At 37.8% G+C, this 21842-nt stretch overlaps 4 protein-coding genes across 5 annotated transcripts; 3 read left to right on the forward strand and 1 right to left on the reverse strand.

Moving 5' to 3' along the window:
* The first annotated feature begins 7949 nt into the window (after positions 1-7949).
* LOC140867230 (uncharacterized) lies at positions 7950-10422 on the forward strand. 2 transcript variants are annotated; one of them, XM_073272305.1, is made up of 5 exons: positions 7950-8305; positions 8404-8643; positions 9402-9485; positions 9866-9995; positions 10134-10422. In XM_073272305.1, exons 1-5 carry the CDS (start codon positions 8064-8066, stop codon positions 10302-10304), a joined length of 867 nt encoding a protein of 288 aa, XP_073128406.1. In that variant the 5' UTR covers positions 7950-8063; the 3' UTR covers positions 10305-10422. The 2 variants fall into 2 exon arrangements, with proteins under 2 accessions (XP_073128406.1, XP_073128407.1); XM_073272306.1 differs by having other exon boundaries at positions 9866-10031; positions 10134-10248.
* A 1748-nt stretch (positions 10423-12170) lies between these two features.
* On the forward strand, positions 12171-13847 carry LOC140894760 (uncharacterized). Its single transcript, XM_073303371.1, has 3 exons — positions 12171-12425; positions 12510-12653; positions 13472-13847. The coding sequence occupies exons 1-3, from the start codon at positions 12252-12254 to the stop codon at positions 13613-13615; spliced, it is 462 nt and encodes a 153-aa protein (XP_073159472.1). The 5' UTR covers positions 12171-12251; the 3' UTR covers positions 13616-13847.
* Positions 13848-15362: 1515 nt separating this feature from the next.
* LOC140894761 (uncharacterized) lies at positions 15363-16956 on the forward strand. Its single transcript, XM_073303372.1, has 3 exons — positions 15363-15670; positions 15763-15906; positions 16787-16956. The coding sequence occupies exons 1-3, from the start codon at positions 15497-15499 to the stop codon at positions 16928-16930; spliced, it is 462 nt and encodes a 153-aa protein (XP_073159473.1). The 5' UTR covers positions 15363-15496; the 3' UTR covers positions 16931-16956.
* Positions 16957-17167: 211 nt separating this feature from the next.
* LOC140894759 (calcium-dependent protein kinase SK5) lies at positions 17168-21139 on the reverse strand. The gene is made up of 7 exons (XM_073303370.1): positions 20373-21139; positions 19241-19384; positions 18987-19139; positions 18772-18887; positions 18253-18420; positions 17930-18154; positions 17168-17553 (listed from the first exon to the last, which is right to left on the reverse strand). Exons 1-7 carry the CDS (start codon positions 21004-21006, stop codon positions 17404-17406), a joined length of 1590 nt encoding a protein of 529 aa, XP_073159471.1. The 5' UTR covers positions 21007-21139; the 3' UTR covers positions 17168-17403.
* Between the last annotated feature and the right edge of the window lie 703 nt (positions 21140-21842).

Raw genomic sequence — 21842 nt, forward strand, 5'->3', positions numbered from 1 at the left:
CCTTCCAAACTGCTAGCCCCATCTACAAATACTTTCCATACCTCTTCCTGACCAAAGGTGATGACCTCGGTCAGAAAGTCAGACAAAACTTGTGCCTTAATAGCCGCCCGAGGCTTGTATTCTACATCATACTCTCCTAGCTCAACTGCCCACTTGACCGGCCTGAGGCATCCGGATGAGTCATCACCCGACCCAAAGGGCTATTGGTTAATACAGTGACTGGATGAGATAGAAAGTAAGGCCGGAGTTTTTGGGCAGTCAAGATGAGGGCCAGGGCCATCTTTTCCATTTCACTGTACCGCATCTCAGGTCCCTTCAGAGCGTGACTTACATAATAAACTGGATTTTGATCTCCTTCCTCTTATTTTATTAGCACCGTGCTTACAGCAAACTCTGTCGTGGAAATATAAACCCATAGCCTCTCCTCTGGCTCAGGCTTAACCAAGATAGGCAGATTTGCCAGATGCTCCTTCAACTCCCGGAAAGCTCGTTCACACTCCTCACTCCATCCAAACCTCTGAGCCCTCCTCAACACTTGAAAGAAAGGATGACTCCGATGGGCAGACCGAGCAATGAAACGAGATAGGGCAGTGATTCTTCCGGTCAACCGCTGCACCTCCCTAATGGAGGAGAGTGACGGCATCTCCTTCAGGATCTTTATCTTCTCTGGGTTTACCTCTATTCCTCTTTCGGTCACTACAAATCCCAAGAATTTCCCGCTTTTTACTCCAAACACGCACTTAGCCGGGTTGAGCTTCACCCCATACCTTCGCAAGGTACTAAAGGTTTCTTCCAAGTCAGGAATAAAATGGTCCCGGGTCCTGGATTTTACCAGAATATCATCCACATACACCTCCACATTCCGGCCCAATTGATTTTGGAATACTTTATCCATCATCCTTTGATATGTGGCTCCTGCATTTTTTAACCTGAAAGGCATAACCACATAACAAAACGTTCCTCCCGACGTAACAAAACTGACCTTATCATGGTCCTCCTTAGCCAGGGGAATCTGATGGTATCCTTGGTAGGCATCCATAAAGCAAAGCAGCTCATAACCGGAGGTAGAATCCACCAATTGATCAATCCGGGGCAGGGGATAGCAGTTCTTTGGGAAGACTTTGTTTAAGTCTCGGAAATCCATACACATTCTCCACTTCCCTGTACTCTTGGGTACCAGCACCACGTTAGACAACCAACTAGGAAACTGTACCTCTTTGACGTGCCCCGCTTCCAGCAGCTCCCGGACTTGTTCGGCAATGACCCTGTCCTTCTCTGTTCCGAAGTGTCTCTTCTTTTGCTTGACAGGCCGGGATCCCGGGAGGATATTCAACTTGTGCTCAGCCAAATGAGTCGGGACTCCCGTTAGCTCTTTGGGAGACCAGGCAAATACATCCGCGTTCTGGGCCAGACAAGTTTTCAATTGCTCAGCCAAAGCAGACTCCAGACCCCGAGCCATCCGAGCAATCCTTCCTGACTGTCCAGGCATTACCTCCACCTCCTCATATTCCTCCTTTAATTCCTCCACTGCACATACCTCCCCCTGCTTCGGATCATCCCTTCTCTTTCCCCGGGCCCTCTTATTGTCCACTCGGATGGTGTCCGCATAGCATTGCCGAGAGGAATGCTGATCTCCCTTTACCTCGCCCACTTGATTTCCCACCGGGAATTTGATCTTCTGGTGGTATGCAGAGGCGACAACCATAAAAGCATTCAGGGCCGGTCTTCCTAGGATGATATTGTAGGAAGATGGGGCTTCCACCACGGTAAAGAGGGCCATAACAGTCTTCTTTATATCACCCGATCCCAGGGTGATTGGTAGCCACACTTCTTCTCTGGGCCGAACGGTATGTCCTGCGAACCCATATAGAGATGTTTTTCACGGGATGGATCTCGCACCCCTGTAAGTCCATTTGCTCGAAGGCTTCTTGGAAGATGACATTTACAGAACTCCCCGAATCCACAAACACCCTTCTCACGTCATAGTTAGCAACTCGAGCCCAGATAAGTAAAGCGTCGTTGTGAGGCAGACACACCCCTTCCAAATCCCCCGGCCCAAATTTAATGATTGGGCTGGGGTCCACTCTCTGGGCCTCGATTCCCAGGCTTTCTCTTTTACTCCAAGATTTTCGAGCCCTATTAGAGTCCCCATCAGTGGATCCTCCCGAAATCATGTTGATCACTCCTTTAGAAGATCCCTCTCGGGGTTCTTTTTCTGGCTTTCGAGGCGTCATCTCCCGAGCTCTTGGAGGGTCGGGCTTATTGGCCCGTGTGATGTCGAGCCGTGGCACCCAGGGACGTCCCCGCTGCTTCTTCTCCACGTGCCTTGCTTCCTCTGGTACAGACTGCCCTGGCTCTGATATGAGCCTCTGGCACTCACTGGTGTCATGGGTGTTTACCCGATGTATCGAGCAAAATTTTCCCAGCCTCTTTGTAGGCAACGGTTGGGCATTCTCCTCACATAGATGAATCTCTCGTCCCGAGCTATCCTGTGGGAAGCATAGGTGGCAAGCCTCCCTGGTTGATCCGACCTTCTTCTCCCCGGATTACTCTGGTTTCCTTTCTTCCTGTGTGCTTCCTTCTTGTATTTTTCCCTCTTCTGCCGCTGGACTTCTTCCATGTTGATATATTTTTCAGCTCGAGCCAAGAGGTCCTCAAAGTACCGGGGAGCCCTCTTGACTAAAGACCGAAAAAATTTTCCTTCTTTAAGTCCCTGTGTGAAAGCGGTGATTTTGGTTTCCGGCACACATGCAGGTACTTCCAGGGCCACTCTATTGAACTTTTTAATATAAGCCCTCAGAGACTCTTCGTTCGACTGCTTTATTTCAAAAAGGCTGAGAGTGGTCTTTTTATATCGCTTGCTACTGCTGAAGTGTTGTAAAAAGACTTCCCTGGATTCTTTGAAAGTCTTAATACTATTTTCTTCCAAGTTTTCGAACCACCTTTGAGCAGAATCCACCAAGGTAGTCAGGAATACCTTGCACTTAATTTGATCACCATAGCAATGTAACATTGCCACGTTCTCAAATCGGGTCACATGCTCATCTGGATCAGTGCTACCATCATACTCCTTGATTTTGGCAGATTTGAAATGGATCGGCAATGGCTCCCTAATGATTTCCGAGGAGAAAGGACATCCCAGACTTTTGACCAGCGAAGATTCCCGCGGGTCCGTGTTCTCCAGTTTTTGTATTTTTTGTTTCAGCATCTCCAGCTCCCCCGCCATGGTGATATTGGCGGACCCGACATGTGAGTTTCCCTCCTCTTCCAAGTGTATACCTATGCTCTTCTCTTTTTCGGGCCTCGGCTCCTGTTCTTTTTCTCCCTCTAATCCTTTTTCATTCTCCTTTCCTTGGCCATCCTTTCCTCCTTCTTCCTGCATTGCCATGAATCTTTGTACCGCGGCGTCTACCATAGCATTCATTTGTTCTTGAATTGCGGCCACTGCTCGACGAGAGCTTTCTGGATCATCAATGATGGTCATATCTACGCCTTGAACTCACTTTCCCACAGACGGCGCCAATGATCCGATTATCATAAAATGACTACCTGGGGGCGAGTAAACTCTCAGGCGGAAAAGATAGGTGAATATATTTGAGAGAGTGAGTCCTTTTTTGTTATCCAACCCTCCCTTAGCTTTTATAATGGCCCACTTGGGCCTTCCATGATTACTAGATATGGACTAACTGATGGCTTTTAGGGTGATGGGACGGCCATGACGTATGATTTAGACATCCCGTAGTTTAAGGAAAGAGCACACTCCGTTGGAGCGTGGTCCATAATGATTTGGTCGGGGATTTGATCCTGACACACTCTAAGTAGACGTGGTTGTTTCCTAGCCTTGAGAATAAAGAAAACTTGGGCCCCCCAGCTTTGCTTTCTTTTGCTCTTACCCGGGTTCTCCCCAGACCTCCCGGGGTCTCCCGAGTGCTTAGACTCCCTGGGTTATATCATCATCCGAGATACTCCTGGCACTCGGGGGTATAGCCACCCGGGGTATCCTACTAGGATATCACCACACTCCCTAAAGATAGTCGGGCTAGGACCTGCTCCGCTGTCCCGACCACCCGGGTTGTAGGGTATCACCCGGGGGTATAGCCACCCGGGATATCCTACTAGGATATCACTATGGTATATGCCATTTAATTGAGGGAGTTTTTAAAACAAACCACATATTCCAAAATTGATTTACAAACCCAAAAAAATACTTACATACAACTAAAATTTAATAAATGTTTTTATAAGCTCTCCAAAATACTCTTTTAATTTCATTGAAATTCAGAACCTGGTTGCTTCTACAAAAGTGATTATGATAAAATACTAGTATTATAATGACATATTTCTTAAACATTACCCATTTTTTATTTTCATCCTTTCACTTTTTTTCAATCACCATCATTTTTTCTTTTTTCTCCATTTTTTTCGTAATCTATAAATTTACTGGTTTTACAAAAATAATAAATATTTGGCAAACATGCCTTTAAATTATGTAAAATTCTACAATTTTTATTTTTATTGTTATTATTATTATTACTTGGATTTTTTAAAATAATAATTATAATATTTTTTGAAATGATAATCAAACAAATCACTTTCCTTAGCGCTCTTTTCACATGCATTGTGTGCTTCTGTAATAATTATCTAAACTAGTAACCGGAGCACACACTTTGTATGTGTATTGAAAAATTAATTATCATAAATTAAAATTTGATTTTTGTAATCAATAAGTATTTGAAGAACTAATTTATCAAACTGAGACGTGAAGTAGTAGAGAAGTCAGAGTGGGAGCTGTGTTTTTTGGTTTATTAGTGGTTGGGGATGAGAAAGGTAATATAGAATTTTTTTTAAATATTTAGACTTAAAAAAGAGAAATCAATGTAAAACATGAAGAGTAATTGTGGAAAAATATTTTGGTATGTTTTGGACATACCAAAGTAGTTTGTATGATACCTTCAACTATTATAAAATAGAATAGATAGAATAGATATAACAATTTTTTTAGTTACAAATTAATGGCATTTATATATTTTTAAATTAAGAGTAATATCTAAAAATTTTAAAATATAAACAACCATACTATTGAAATATTTTAAGAAAAATTAATAAACTTATGTAATAAATATGTAATTTATTTTAAATAGTACTTCGCCAAATCGATTAAAAACTAATTACGACATGAGTCTACATTATGAATATATTTGTTCCATTACGTATTTTGATAATAATAAATGACAAAAATACAGCTTTTGCTTCTTCTTTTTTTTTTTTCGTCGAACCAAATTTGTTTCTATTACGACAATGAATAAATAGGGGTCACGTGTGTCCCCACAATCCAGTGTTCAGATTTCTTCATTAAATGATCTTGCACAAAATGATTGTAAAATTTTCACGCCCTCTATTGATTCTATTTTAATTTGTAGGCACCAAAATAGTAAATTTTAAAATACATATATAATTATATATATATATATAATTAATGTAAAATTTTCACGCCCTCTATTGATTCTATTTTAATTTGTAGGCACCAAAATAGTAATTTTTCAAATATATATATATATATATATATATATTTGAATATGAATAAGTTTTTGGTAAGATAGGATGATAGATCTTTATCTACGAGATAGATCAACCTTTGTCTATATTTACAATAAAATTTATTTTAATATAAAATTTTTCATGGTATCACAAATGACAAAACTGACCCGTGAAGTAATATTGTTTATAACCGCTTTCTTTAATTCCATATAAAAATATTTTTTAATTGTTTTTTGAAAACTATACTTGAATAATACTTTTTTAAAAAAATATTGTTCAAAAATATTTTATAAAAATCATGTCCAAACACATATACTTTAAGTTGTCAAGACATTACTTGATGTGGATAATAATATATCGATCAATGACTTATTTTTTTCTAATGTTTTAATCAAGTTCTATAAAAGATTAATGACACACACCATCATTTATCGAAAACATATTTATTTATCATTATTATATTATACATATTTTATATCTCTGAAAGAGTTGATTACGAAGGGGGCCTTATACCACATGAATCTGATGTTTATTGGCTCATGCGATAGTTAAATCGAGAGATGTTCACAAACAACAAAGATGTATTGATATTATGCTATGATAGTCAATTTCCCGATGGACCATAGTGTTCACTCCATATGAAAAATTGGGTTAGCTGTCTCCAAGTTGTGGAATCGTAAGATAACCTTGTTATCATAATACGTAAATATTTTTTTTTAAGTGCAATGGCGTTTCAATAATCTGAGTCACTCGAGTCAATACATTATTTTTTTCATAAAAATGGGAATTGCATCGCTACATACAACATACATCAAATTTAGAACTATAGCTAGGGTTCAAGATACAACTAAACAAGCTCTTGACACTAAAAAAACAAAAATCAAAACTAATGGTTAATTCGGTTAATTGGCCTGGTTTGATTACTAAATTTTTTTTTGAAAGGATTATTAATTTTTTAAAACCTGAATTTTATAGCGAATTAATGAATGAGAAATTATAATTTTGAAAAGGTAACTATTACACCTGATAGAAGTTTAGTGAATATCATTTGATCGAATCTTATAATGATTATAAGTAAAATACTATAAATTAAAATACGTGTGCAAGCTACATAATTTTGCAAATTATATAAAAAAACTCTAATTTTTTACTGTTGTGGTTATGTTTATTCGAGCTAAAATATGAAAAAATAGATACTCAATATAATTGGAGTATTTACAAAGCTTGCTAATAATAAAATACTAGCGTTTTGCACATGCAATGCGTGTGTTTATCAAATTATCAGATTAAAAAATAATTTATGAATATTTTTTTGGAAAAAATTGTTTTTTTAGTCATTTATGTTTGTCACTTTGCGATTTCAGTCCTTTATATTTTTAGATTTCAGTTTTAGTCCGCTATCTTTATTTTTTTTTCCAATTTTAGTCATTTTTTCGATGTGGCGCTGACGTGACACCAATTCAGTGCTGATGTGGAGCTGACGTGTACAGTGCCATGTAAGCATTTTTTCCATAAAAATGACCGAAATTGCCAAAAATCAAAACAAGCAGGACTAAAACTGAAATGTGAAAATATAGAGGATCAAAATCACAAAGTTGACAAACATATATGACTAAATTTGCAATTTTCCCTAATTTTTTTTTTATTTTTTTTAAAAAAATAAAAAACCAATCTCAAGCAGGTAACATATCAATCAACGTGTTTATCAAATTGTTAGATTAAAAAAATAATTTATGAATAAAAACTGTTAATTTTTTTTTTTTAAAAAGAAACCAATCTCAAATTGGAAAATATGTCAAACGTGAAGTATAAAATGATGGAAAAGTTATATGTAAATAAAATTGAAATTGCTAAATAGTTTATTTATTTATTTGATAGTATTATTTTTGAAATTTCACATAAAAATATCAAAAAATAGTTACTATATATACCACCCTAGTATTTTATTAAATAGTAAAAGATAAATAAAAATAAAATCAAATTGAATATATTCGATTGTGTCTTTCGTGATGTGGTCTCACATATTTATATCAATGAGACGGATTGACCAAATCTATATTTATCATAAAAAATAATATTTTTTGATATAAAACAAATATTTTTGCACGGATCTGACCAAATTGGACGCATGTCTTATACAACAAACTCGTAATGCCGTTTAATAAGAGTTTTTAATAACATTTTTATACCCCAAAAATATCAAACTAAATTAACAAAAATTATGTAAAATTGGTTTGGTCTTGGCGTCTTGCAATTGGTTCGGTTCAAAACAGATGCAAAGATGCCAATAGTACGAGTGCAGGAGTACGTACGATATCATTTAAATTTTTCGAAAAATAACAGAAATTAGTATATATTTTTTTAAAAAATATTATTAGTCCGAAGTGCACACTCGAGGTGGAGCTGAAGCTTTCTGTGCGCGGGAGAATTGCGAGACCCCATTCCCCAAAATCCAGCGTGGGGATTCTCTGTAATCGCATTTCGCGACCGTTCCAAGAGATTTCAAGAATCAAGGTCACGCAGAAATGGTGAGAGGTCGAACAAGAGGGAAAAGTGACGCCAACCCAGTTGCGGAAGAAGATGGAGGTGGAGGAGGAGGGGAATACGAGGAGTCTCGAGCCCAAAGAATCAAGGAGAACACGGCGAGGATGAAGAGCCTCGGCATTTTAGAGCTCTCCAAGAACCTCAAGCCCTCCAAACCTCCTCCTCTGCGCGCGATCAAGGCCCCGCGGCCTTTGTCTACTGACCCTCCCAGGCGCTCTTCGAGGTGAAGATAGTGAAGATGAACCATCGATTTTTATTGGTTGTTACTGATTGGAAATCCTGGTTTTTGATGTGGGTTTGTGAATGGGTGCGTGCGTTTAGGTTGAAAGATATCCCTCGAGTGATGTACAAAGAAGAGAAACACCCGAAGAAGGAGAAGCCTGTAGTTGAGAATGTGGAAATTTTTATACCAGAAGGCGAAAACCCTGAGGTTTACACAGAGGAGGACGAGAAGCTGTTGGGGGATTCTGTGGCCAACTGGACTCTCAATGTTGATGGGTACGATGAAGACGGGCAGCGCATATATGACCCTGTTGAGGGGAAGAGTTGCCATCAGTGCAGGTATCGCAGCTTTGGGTTTGTTTTGTTTGTTTGTTCTGTCGAAGATTATATTGTAGCAACAAGAATTTTAGATGGTTTTTGGGAAATATGATGTTTTCTGTTCATAGAGGCTAATTTTTTCATGATTCGTATACGTGTAGTGCATTTGAGGGGCTTCGAAATGTTTGCATAATAAGCTTGACGCAACTCCTTTATGAACCTCTGGGCCTTGCTTTACTTCAATGGCGCTTTAGATAAATGACCTTCTATGTTCATATTTTTGTCTTGCTCAAGCTATATAATATTCTTGCTGTCCCCGACTCTTCCCCATCTGCGACACTTTTGTGGGGTTCGACTCCCACGCATTTGACAGGTCAAGGGAAGAGTTTTCTTAGGTAAAAAGAACTATTTGAGCATGTGTGAATGTTTAGCGTCTGGTTTAAATCATTATCTCTGTTTAACTTACTTATCTCTGCTTTAATCTGAGCCTTTACTCACTACCTTGAAATTGTTCCTCCTTTTCTAACTGCTTCAAGGGTTGCTTGATTACACTTGGTACCAGTAAGACAGCAGGCGTGTCAGCACATTCAATGTTCGGATCAATATAAGATTTCTAATTTTGCTGTTTTACTTTTATTTTGTTTGTGGGATAACGTCATCAATCATTTGATGGGTTGTTTTTCCCATTGGTTTTCTGCAACTCCTCTCTTCTGGTTTCCGGCCCTTCTCCCCTGTGTCAATTGCATTGGGTGCATATGATATTGATTGAGCTTTTGCAGGCAAAAAACGTTAGGACACCACACCGAATGCAGCAAGTGCAAGATGGTCACGGGGCAGTTTTGTGGAGATTGTCTTTACATGAGGTATTGTGAAACAATGCCAGCATTACTATTTACTTTATTCTTGCTATTTGGTTGACTTTTGTTTTCTAATCTCCAACTGATGAATTTTTGTTGCCCCACACATAATTCAGTGAAAGTGAAAGCATTAGAAAGAAGTTGTCAGAAGGAAATTTGATTTTCCTCCCTTCAACATTGAAGACTCTGGTTTTGTTTATGTTTTTCTAATGATTATTTCTTAAGGTGCAAAAAACAAACGTTCCTTGGCTGAAATAGTAAATTTTTTTCGGCATAAACGGGAATTTTACATTCATTTAGTGGGAAGCTAAATTTGATACAAATTAAATGAAGCCTGTGACCCTCTGTTTGGAATGCTGACTTGGATTATACATAAAAATTTGCAGGTATGGGGAGCATGTACTTGAAGTGAATGCAAACTCAAACTGGAGATGTCCGGTTTGTCGTGGGATATGCAATTGCAGTCGCTGCAGAAGAGATAAAGGATGGACTCCTACTGGTGCAATCTACAGGAGGGTATATTCATCATTATTCACCTTTATGTGCTGATAGGTCATCCATTTAGCCATATTCAGATATGGTATTTGATAACAGTTTGGGTTGTTGGATTGTTGGTGTTTCTTCGCTAACCAATATATGATTTTCCGAGTTCAGGTGATGAGTCTTGGTTACAAATCAGTGGCACATTATCTCATCCACAATCGCCGTGGTTCTGCAAACGTTGAAGTTGCTTCATTCAGTGAAAACCAAACTTCTTTGGATGGAAAGGAGGAAACCTTATCCGGTGAAGATGATCTCGAATTGGATGGTTCTGATATGTCGTAGCAGATATTGAGGAGTTGATCATGTGGTTTGAACTTTCAAGACTTAGGCTGCTGAAACTAATGTTGACATTTATAAACAATTTTGATGCTGTTTTGTAATTTTCGTTATTATTACCTGAATTTATGGGAGACACTAGATATGTCAGCGGCATGTCATGCAAAAAGAATATTGAAATTTAAAAAAAAAAGAAAGAAAAAAAGTTTGGATTGAAACCTGGCAATATTGATAATCTAAATTAAAAAAAAAAAACACAAAACACAAAATAAAACAAAAAACAAATTTCAATTAAAATTAAATATTCTCAATAATTTGTAGCAAATAATTAGTTTAATTATTACAATAGTTATACCATTATTCCCTTTATTTAATTAAAATCTAATTTAATTTAAAAGGATATCTCCAACTCCAACTCAAAAAGATTTTTTTTTGAAACAAACTCAAAAAGATCTTATTTGATATTTTATTCTCCATATTATCTCTATATATTTTTTAAATTCTAACCACGTACTGTTTATTTTATCCACATAATTTATCAAATTTTTTTCCTAAATGAAAATTATAAATAATTTTATTTTTTAATATATATTTAACATTTATGATAAATTTAAAACTATTTTATATGTATATTACTATTTAAATTATTTTCATAATATTTTACTTTTTTTTAATAATTTCGATAATAAAAAAATTTTATAATATCAAATGTATAACCATAGGCGAGTTGTGACAAAAAAATTTCCAGCGTTGCAGGTTCGATGCTCGTGTGGAGCATATTCGTGTTGAAATATAGTTAAATATGCTCTGTAAATTGGCCATATTACTCCCTTTTTCATGTCATTGTCACTCATACACGGGTGAGTCTATGCTGGCAGTCGGGCACTGCCCGATCTGCTAGCTTCAAGGGCCCAGATCATCCGAAAGATCACATCATGTGATCTCCCGGATGATTCGGGCCGTTGCTACCCTATCCGGGCACTACCCGGTTGGGATAGCATAGACTCCTCCCTTGTACACATCGATCCAATAAGTGGGAATTCTATGCTGACAGACCGGTACTGCCCGGTCTGCAAGATCCAATGGCCCCGGGCCATTTTGCACATCACATCATGATGATATGTCACGGCTCGATACCGTTAGGTCACCCTCCGGCACTGACCGAGAGGGTGGCATAGAATTTCCCCCAACAAGTGTGTATGATAGGTACTTTCGGGGTCAACCCCATTTAAATTAAGGGTGAATTGGTGTTCAGTCCCTAAATCCAAAAGCAAATTAAGAATCAGTCCCTTGTCAAAAAAAATTTGTTTGCACTCCCTGGACCCACATTATTTTTCTTGGATAAAATTAAGTACAAAACATTGAAAATATGGTACAAATACAAGATATTTGAGCACTAATTGTTCAAGATCGAGTACAAAAAATATAATTTTGAGTATAAAATCTAAACATTTTTATTAATGTTAACTTGCAATATGTGTTTGAGTACTCAAAAATCATATATTTGTACCAGATCTAACACATTGGGTACTCAAAAATCACATATGCGTACCATATTTTCAATGTTTTGTACCTATTTTCATCCAAATAAGATAAATGTGTTATTAATATCAATATTTTTTAGTACTCGAAAATCATATATTTATACTAGATCTAATACATTTGATACTCAAATATCATGTATTTGTACCATATTTTTCATTTTTTGTACCAAATTTCATCCGAAACAAAACATGTGGGCCTAGGGAGTTAGTTTAAACAAAGTTTTTTCAGACATAGACTGATTACCAATTTAATTTAAGATTTTGAGATTGAATTATAAATTACCGTTAAATTAAACGTAATTGCTGATTTTAACGCGCTCATCCAAAAAGCTCTTGATTTTCGTTCGCTGTCATGAATTGGGTTGACCACCAATAGATTGAAGTTTTGGTGGTGAGAGAAGTGGGGAGGATGGAGGCGGAGTGCGTGAAGAAGATGGTGGAGAAGCAAGGAGGCCCGTATGAGTTCACGGTTGATTCCATGCCCGCAAGATTCATCGAGCCAATTGTCATGCAAGGCCTCAAAGTCGATCGAATCGAGCACGGACTTGTCCTGTGTTCCTTCGTTGTTCCTCCTCGCCTTCTGGTGGGTTTCTTCCTCTGTTTCCTTCCCTTGATTTCACTTTTTTTTTATTTGAATGATTCAATTGTTTATCTGTTGTGGCCCAAGAATACTGGCAACTCGTTGCACGGCGGCGCCACGGCGGCCCTTGTTGATATAGTCGGATCGGCTGCTCTCTTCACCGTGGGGCTTCCCTACTCTGGAGTTTCTGTGGAGATCAACGTTTCCTACTTGGATGGCGCTTTTGTCGGTGTAATTTGTTTTTTCCCCTTAATTTCTTTCTTTCACTGGTGCGCTGTCGCTTCAAAATCTGTTGTTGTTCTGATCCGACCATTTTTTGTCATAATTGTTGCTTTAGTGAATTCTTCCTGTAGACGACGGTGGGATTTCAGATTTCTAGGCTATATGCGCAGAGCATTGGTGAACCTGTAGTTGCTATTTATATTGCGAAAACATTGCAGCCCAAGTCCAGTTTCTGTTCAGACACTTCCTCACTTGTTTGAACAGTTTTCCTTTATGATCCAGAAAATAAACCGAGTTTGTTACTGTAATTTGTAGTCACGGCTTATATCTGTCAAGAAAAGGTGCCTGTAATAGTGTTCCAATTCCCTCTATCAAAAATGGTTAAAACTTGAAGATAACTTTCTTTTTTCACCGTCTTGGTTGATATAGAAAAGGAAAGAGCACGACAGGCTCCGATAATTCTAAAATTTACTCGGTCGAAGCTTTTCAGGCATATGCTCGTGATGGAACTAAATCGATAGAAAAGTGCATGATATAGCTATTAGATGTCTCGCATAGTATTTGCACTGAAGATTTCGAGAAGTTTGGATGTTTCATCTTTAGAGATGTGTGCTCATGTTTGCTGTCCTTGTTTTAACAGCCTTGTTTCTGAAATCAATCTCTTATATATTAGCAGCTTGGCCTGTCTTGCTGTAGTTATTTGTAAATGTGAAGTAGCTAGCTAAGTTGACGTATCTTCAAGTGTTACATTTCTGAGATTGCATGTATGGAGTTGAGTTTCTGCATTGGATTGATGGTAACTAGGATTGAACGTTTGCTTTGTGCAGGAGGAGATTGAGATAGAATCAAAGGTGCTGCGTGCTGGGAAGTCTATAGCCGTTGTGAGCGTCGAGTTTAGGAACAAAAAAACAGGAAAAGTTATTGCTCAGGGGCGCCATACCAAGTATCTTGTAGTTCACAGCAAGATGTGATCACGAGTACAATGTCTCTATTAACTATTATTTGTGCCAGCAATGGAAGAGTTCTCCTTATGTTTAGATGCTATGTTTAGATGCTGGAACGCTTGAAACTATTGTACCGTTATGTATATTTTCTGTAGAAGAAATTACTGTACCGGGTGTACACTTGCATGTATAAACCAGTAGAGATATTTCAGACAAAAAAGCAACAATTTTTATTATCAATTCCCTTGGGTGGTCTCAATTCTTGTCTGAACTCTTGCATAACATATAGTGATATGTTCATTATCATTTGCAATACCATTTCTGGTTCTATACAGACTTTGGATGAAAGTTCTGATTGGCAGTAAAAGTTCGACAAGCAACATGAATCAGCATCAATTTCTAAGTACAGCCTAAGAACTTTTCGGAGCCCAGTTTCACATGTGCGTCTACAAATTTGAATCCAGTTGCTTGGTGTGAGCTGCTGCATCCTTCAATTTGATCTTTAACAACCCCCAGGTGTCAGCTGCTGCATCCTTCACTTTGATCTTTAACTCCTAGTCCAAAGGCTTCTCCCAAGTTTATGGTATTCCTCACGGTTCTACTCCCAACACCACTTCCAACTCCTTTTCTCATCATTGCCGTGAATTCCCTGTAATCTATTTTTCCATCCTGCAAGATTAAGGCGAGTTACGTGCAAAAGTAAATTAGCTAAAGCACCACCATATACACTAAGCATAAGCATTCAAATAAGATATCAAGAGCTGAGTAAAAGATTTTGATTCGCCCCGTTCAACATGAATATGCTTGGTATACACAGATCTTTTTGTATTTGTTTTTTTATTCAATCAACACTTGAGCGATAGAACTCAATTACCTATGTATAGGAACACCAACAACTCTGCCATCGCCCTACTTGACAAAAACATGGTTAAAAGTTTTTCACTATCTGGTTAGACAGCAATCTCACTATTGCAAGGACACACATATATCTACAATTTTAATAGTAACTCGATAACGAATGTGCTTAACAAGCTCACTTGAAGAGTCTGAAAACGAACTTCCTTAACGAGCCAAAAAAACGAGCTCACTAACAAGCATGAGAACGAGCTTCCTTAACGAGCTCGCTTTTAACGAGCCTCTAAACGAGTCGAACTCGAGCCAAACTCGTTTAATATGATAAACGAACAGAGCCCGATCTGAGCTCGAGCCGAGTCCGAACTTTTATATATACTAAAGAAGCTGAATCCGAATCTTATAATAAAAACTTGGATCAAGCTCGAGCCTTGATTTTTGTCAAACGAACCGAATCCGAGTCTGATACTGTTCGGCTCGACTTGACTCGACTCATTCACATCCCTATAGTTATATTCCTGTCGTCGAAAGGAGGGCTCCGTTTGGATATGTACTTATAAAACGTTTTTATATAAGTGTTTTTTAAAAACTTTTTATAAAATATTATTAAAGTTGTTTTAAGAATAAATATGTGTTTGGACAACTATTCTGTAAAAATATTTTAACATTTTAAAAGTCATGTTTTTCATCTTCGCTTTCCATGGTTCCTTGCTATAAAAACACGTTTCAAGTGTTCTTAAAAAACTATATTTGGAGAACACTTTTAAAAAAATAGTTTTAAAAATATTTTACCAAACTTTTATCCAAACACATACTTTTAGTTTTTTACTTATAAAATACTAAAAATGTTTTTAAAGTACATGTATAAACGATGTCTCCAACTCAGGCTTTCTCAGGCTTTAAAAGAAATTACAAATAATTGCTTTCTCTAGATAAAACAAGAAAAAGAAAAGAAAAGCCTTTGTAACTACAAAACATTGAATTTCATTCGCTGGACGAATTGTGTTGATCAGCAGTAGACTGAAGTTTTGGTGGTGAGAGAAGGAAGCGGGGAGGATGGAGGCGGAGTGCGTGAAGAAGATGGTGGAGAAACAAGGAATCCCGTATGAGTTCACTGTGGATTCCATGCCCGCAAAATTCATCGACCCAATTGTTATGCAAGGCCTCAAAGTCGATCGAATCGAGCACGGACTTGTCCTGTGTTCCTTCGTTGTTCCTCCTCGCCTTCTTGTGGGTTTTTCCTCCTCTGTTTCCTTCCCTTGATCACTTTTTTTTCTTTTTTTTATTTGAATGATTCACTTGTTTATCTGTCGTGGCTCAAGAATACTGGCAACTCGTTGCACGGCGGCGCCACGGCGGCCCTTGTTGATTTAGTCGGATCGGCTACTCTCTTCACCGTGGGGCTTCCCTACTGTGGAGTTTCTGTGGAGATCAACGTTTCCTACTTGGATGGCGCTTTTGTCGGTGTAATTTGTTTTTCCCCTTCATTTCTTTCACTGGTGCCCTGTCGCTACAAAATCTGTTATTGTTCTGATCCGACCATTCTTTTTATAATTGTATTTGTTGCTTTAGTGAATTATTCCTTTAGACAATAGTGGGATTTCAGATTTCTAGGCTACATGAGCGGAGCATTGGTGAACAAGAATTGAGCTGTAGTTGCTATTTATATTGCCAAAACATTGCAGCCTAAGTCCAGTTTCTGTTCAGACACTTCCTCACTTGTTTGAACAGTTTTCCTTTATGATCCAGAAAATAAACAGAGTTTGTTACTGTAATTTGTAGTCACGGCTTATATTTGTCAAGGAAAGGTGCCTGTAATAGTGTTCCAATTCCCTCTAGCGAAAATGGTTAACGTATGAAGATAACTTTCTTTTTTCACCGTCTTGGTCAATATAGAAAAGGAAATGACATTACTCTGAAAAAAAAAAAGCAAAGAAAAGGAAAGGAGTGAACACTACAGGCTCCGAAAATTCTAAAATTTACTCGGTCGAAGATTTTCAGGCATAATGGCATATGCTCGTGATGGAATTAAATCGATAGAAAAGTGCATGATATAGCTATTAGATGTCTCTAATAGTATTTGCACTGAAGATTTGAGAAGTTTGGATGTTTCAACTTTAGAGATGTGTGCTCATGTATGCTGTCCTTCTTTTAACAGCCTTGTTTCTGAAATCAATCTCTTATATATTAGCAGCTTGGCCTGTCTTGCTGTAGTTATTTGTAAATGTGAAGTAGCTAGCTAAGTTGACTTATCTTCAAGTGTCACATTTTCTGAGATTGCATGTATGGAGTTGAGTTTCTGCATTGGATTGATAGTAACTAGGATTGAACGTTTGCTTTGTGCAGGAGGAGATTGAGATAGAATCAAAGGTGCTGCATGCTGGGAAGTCTATAGCCGTCGTGAGCGTGGAGCTTAGGAACAAAAAAACAGGAAAAGTAATTGCTCAGGGGCGCCATACCAAGTATCTTGTAGTTCACAGCAAGATGTGATCACGAGTCTATGTCTCTATTAACTATTATTTGTGCCAGTAACGGAAAGTTCTCCTTATGCTTAGATGCTGGAACGGTTGAAACTATTGTACCGTTATGTATATTCTCTGTAGAAGAAATTTTGTACCGGGTACACTTGCATGTATAAACCAGTAGAGATATTTCAGACAAAAAAGCAACAATTTATTATCAAATCCCTCGGGTGGTATCAACTCTTGTCTGTACTCTTGCATAACATATAGTGATATGTTCATTATCATTTGCAATACCATTTCTGGTTCTATACAGACTTTGGATGAAAGTTCTGATTGGCAGTAAAAGTTCCGACAAGTAACATGAATCAGCATCAATTTCTAATTACAACCTAAGAACTTTTCAGAGCCCGGTTTCACATAAGAGTCTACAAATTTGAATCCAGTTGCTTGGTGTGAGCTGCTGCATCCTTCAATTTCATCTGTAACAACCCCCAGGTGTCAGCTGCTGCATCCTTCACTTTGATCTTTAACTCCTAGTCCGAAGGCTTCTCCCAAGTTTATGGTATTCCTCACGGTTCTACTCCCAACACCACTTCCAACTCCTTTTCTCATCATTGCCGTGAATTCCCTGTAATCTATTTGTCCATCCTGCAAGATTAAGGCGAGTTACGTGCGCACAAGTAATTAGCTAAAGCACCACTATATATGCTAAGCATAACAATTCAAATAGATATCAAGAACTGAGTAAAAGATTTTGATTCGCCCCATCCAACATGAATATGCTTGGTATACACAGTTCTTTTTGTATTTGTTTTTTTATTCAATCAACACTTAAGCGATAGAACTCAATTACCTATGTATTGGAACACCAAGAACTCTGCCATCGCCCTACTTGACAGCAATCTAACTAGTGCAAGGACACACATAGATCTACAATTTTAATACTAACTCGATAACGTTCCTTAATGTGTTATTGGTAACATACTTCTTTAGGGAAAAAAAGGGAGTTTTTGTAGAAACTCACATTATCTTGATCAATCTCTCTGATCATTTCATCAAGGTTAGTCTCAGCCAGACCAAAATCTTGGAAGGCTTGTTGAAGTTCGTCAATGGTTATGTAACCACTACCATCTTTATCAAAGAAAGAGAAAGCTGAAACCAGATTCTCCTCTCTTTCTAGCTTGTTCAAGTGGACTGTAGCTGCAAGAAATTCCCCATAATCTATTGTTCCACTGTTATCAATATCTGCCTGCCAAGTCAATTGAGAAGGCAATAGACAGACTGTGAATACTAAAAATAGGCAAAAAGAGAAACGAAAAGAAACACGGTAAAATAGAGAGTTCTTACCGCATCCATGAGATCTTTAATTTCAGATTCCATAAGCTTGGAGCCGACTCGCCGTAGACCGACTTTGAGTTCATCGAAAGTTATGGTTCCGCTATTGTCCGTGTCTATCATTTTGAACAACTCTTTTAGACCACCAATTTCTTCTTCGGATAATCTCTCTGCAATGACCTGCAACGGCCATAAAGTTGACAATTATTATAGCTTAGAGACAACAGATGTCCCGTTGACATGTAAAATGGTGGTACACCAATAAAAAAATAGCTCACCCGCTTCCACACAGTTTACAGGATTTGAAGAATGAAGTACTACACTGAGATGGCATTTGGCTGTGCTTTCAAATCTATTTAACTCATAAGACTTGAGAAATAATTTGTGATATTGTTTTGCAATGTTGGTTGGGAAACAAAAATTGGAAGTTCATTCGATTTACAGAGTGATGACACGCAATTATTAAATAAAAAGGCAAGAAGCAAAATAACACACAAAGAAATAACACACAAAGACCAGGGAAATCCTTACACGTAAAGCCATCTTCTTCAGTTTGTTCATTGCAGAAAACTGCTTGAGGCGTGATATAACTGCAGAATCAAGAGGCTTATCTGGGGGTAACGTGTCGTCGACAATCCATGGATGACCTAACAGGAAAACGACAAGCCACAAGACCATTTAGAAAGATCTGCCCCTTCAAAGTGAGACCAAGAAAAACTCAAATTACAATCACAAAAATTTCTTACACAGAACTTCATGCGCGGTTAACCGAGTCTTTGGATTCCTATCCAGCATTTTTCTTATCAAATCCTTGGCAAGATTTGAAATCTCAGGCCATGGTTCAGAAGTGAAATCTAATTTTCCTCGTAATATCTGGCGGAAAATTCCCACTTCGGTTTCTGAAGTCAAAAGAAGCACAAAGATAACACTTGCTATCTTAAGCATTGGATGAGAAGATTTGATCCAAAGGAAGGAAAACCGAATAAGGGGATATGAGTACCTGCCCAGAAAGGCGGAACACCGCTGAGTAAAATGTATAAAATAACTCCTGCACTCCATACATCTGCTTCGGGTCCATAATTCTTAAGAAGAACCTCTGGTGCAACATAATATGGACTTCCCACAACATCGCTGAACATTTCACCTGTTAGTTAAGCACTTTTAGTAAAAAACCAATCACAAACTAAAAAAAAAAGTATCAGAAGCATAGCTTTCATGCATATTTGAAGTTAAAGAAATACAAGTTTTGCGATCGACTTGCGAGTTCTTTATCAGCAAAATACTAGGTAACATACTAACTATTCGGTTCTTTCAAACAGGCATGCAATTTTTCTTGAACTTGGCAATAATTAATCAGTGAGGTTAGGGATCCTTTAGCCATGAAAGATGAAATCAGAACGTGGGTGTTTTTCTCAAGAAATATGAACCGTGTAACAAACAACTGAATTTTGTTCCCTTTTTATTTAGTTTTAGCTTCCCCTGTGGATGTAGTGTAAGGCATCAAGCGATCCGGAGGGTCGTCAATGGGAGACTCTCTCCCACCAAATCTCACAGCAAGATATCTTAGCCAAATGAGGAACTTTGAAGCACTTGGCAATTCAGCATAACATAGTTTGAGAGAGAATTACAACCGCATACGATCAAAGAATCAATCATTCAAAATTATAGATTGGCAGCCTAATTTGAGTACATAGTATCAACGCAAACAAACAACACTTTTATTGATAATAATGGATTAAATGGATTTTCGGCTAACATAGGTCGAAACACAAAATAAGTTTAGGTTCTTAGAGGTCTTTATCCCGACTTCTCAAAATGCAGAACTCCATCTAAAGTAGATAACGTTCAAAACTAGTAGATACAGCATCACACACACAGAAGAACAGCATACATATACAATATCTGAACATAGCTTGAAAAAAAAAAGTAAATGAGTTGAGTGCTCATAATTTCTCTCAAATGAGTAACAACTATATGTATGACAGCCAATTTCTTCAATAACAAATTGTAAGATGACCTGTATGCTAAAGAAAGTAGGTTGCTAATAAACACGAAATCCTCAGTTTATATAAGAATTTTCTTGAAAACAAAGATTCCAAGAAGAAAGAAAAGACTGTAGGGCTTGAAGAAACCTGGCTTATAAAAGACAGAGAGACCAAAATCAGTTGTTTTGAGAGCAGCCTCCTCATCAGAACTAAGAAACAAGAAATTCTCAGGCTTAAGATCCCTATGCATAACCCCTAAAGAATGGCAAGCCTCCACAACCCCAACAATAGTCTTGATCAACTTGGCGGCCTCTTTCTCACTGTAATGCCCCTTCCGAATGATCCTATCGAAAAGCTCCCCACCCGCACACAGTTCCATCACTATATGAACAGACAACACATCCTCAAAAGTGCCCTTTATCCTCACCACATTAGGATTCTCGGACAAATGGTGCATGATCTGAATCTCCCTCCACACATCATCGTAATCCTCGGCGCAAATCAGTTTCTTCTTAGGTATAGTCTTGCAGGCGTAGAGAATGCCGCTGGATTTCTCCGTGCAAAGGAAGGTGACCCCAAACTGGCCCTGCCCCAGCCTCTTTCCCACGGTGTAGAGTCCCTCGAGAGAAGCGGTTCTTTGGGGAAGGACCCACGTGGGTTTCGGCGGACGCTGGGCAAGAAAAGTTGGTTTCTTGATGGCATCGGGTCTGGGTTTCTTGTCACTCTCGCTTTCATTGGTGGGCCTATGGTTGTGTGATTCTGGTGGAGCTGAGTTGGACATGGCTATGGGGTATTCTTCTGTGAATGTAGAATTTACAGTTGGATTGGGGTGAAGATGGTGAAGAAGAAGAAGAAATGCAAGAGAGCTTCCAGGAAAGAGAGAGACTGCTGACTTATTATATTGATCCTTTTATTTTTTTATTACTATTATTATTATTTTTGGCCTTTACTTTTTATTTTATTTTATCTTATCTTTATTTATCTTTTTGGCCCCTGAAGCATGTGAACAATGTGAGAAGCCTGGGCCTTAGAAATTTAGAATGCTCCATTGATGTCTTATAATTGGGTCATTCACCGTTTGGGTTACGTATCTGCGGTCAATTTGGTCACCAAGTTTCGTCATGTTTTCGTACGTATCGGATAAAATTTCGTATTAACGTGTGTTAGAACAAATTTTGTATGACGGATTAGTTCAAGAAAATGTTGTTATGGAGAATCAAATATCTAAAGATGGACCAAATGTTTACTTATTTCATCAACTTGAATACTTCCTTTGAGGTAAGCGAGAGGGCATATTCATTTGACGTATTATCAATTTGGCTTAATACTTGGTCTTTCAACTTATTTTATAGATAGATTTTTTTTCTCATATTATATTTCCAGATTATGATTATATTCACTTTTAATATAAAACAAATTTATTGGTGCAATTGGAAAAATGAAGTTGACCAAAAGTTTTGGATAGTATATAGTTTTATTTTTGTTTTCATCGTTGAATTATGAATGGATCAAACATTGTGGCTATGAAACGTATTTGAAAACCCAGGTACAACGTAGGAAGCACACTGTATTTTTTCTTATTACGTCACCGACAGCTGGCGTTTACTATTTGGTATT

Source organism: Henckelia pumila, chromosome 4 (assembly GCF_033568475.1).
Source record: "Henckelia pumila isolate YLH828 chromosome 4, ASM3356847v2, whole genome shotgun sequence".
Lineage (NCBI taxonomy): Eukaryota > Viridiplantae > Streptophyta > Magnoliopsida > Lamiales > Gesneriaceae > Henckelia > Henckelia pumila.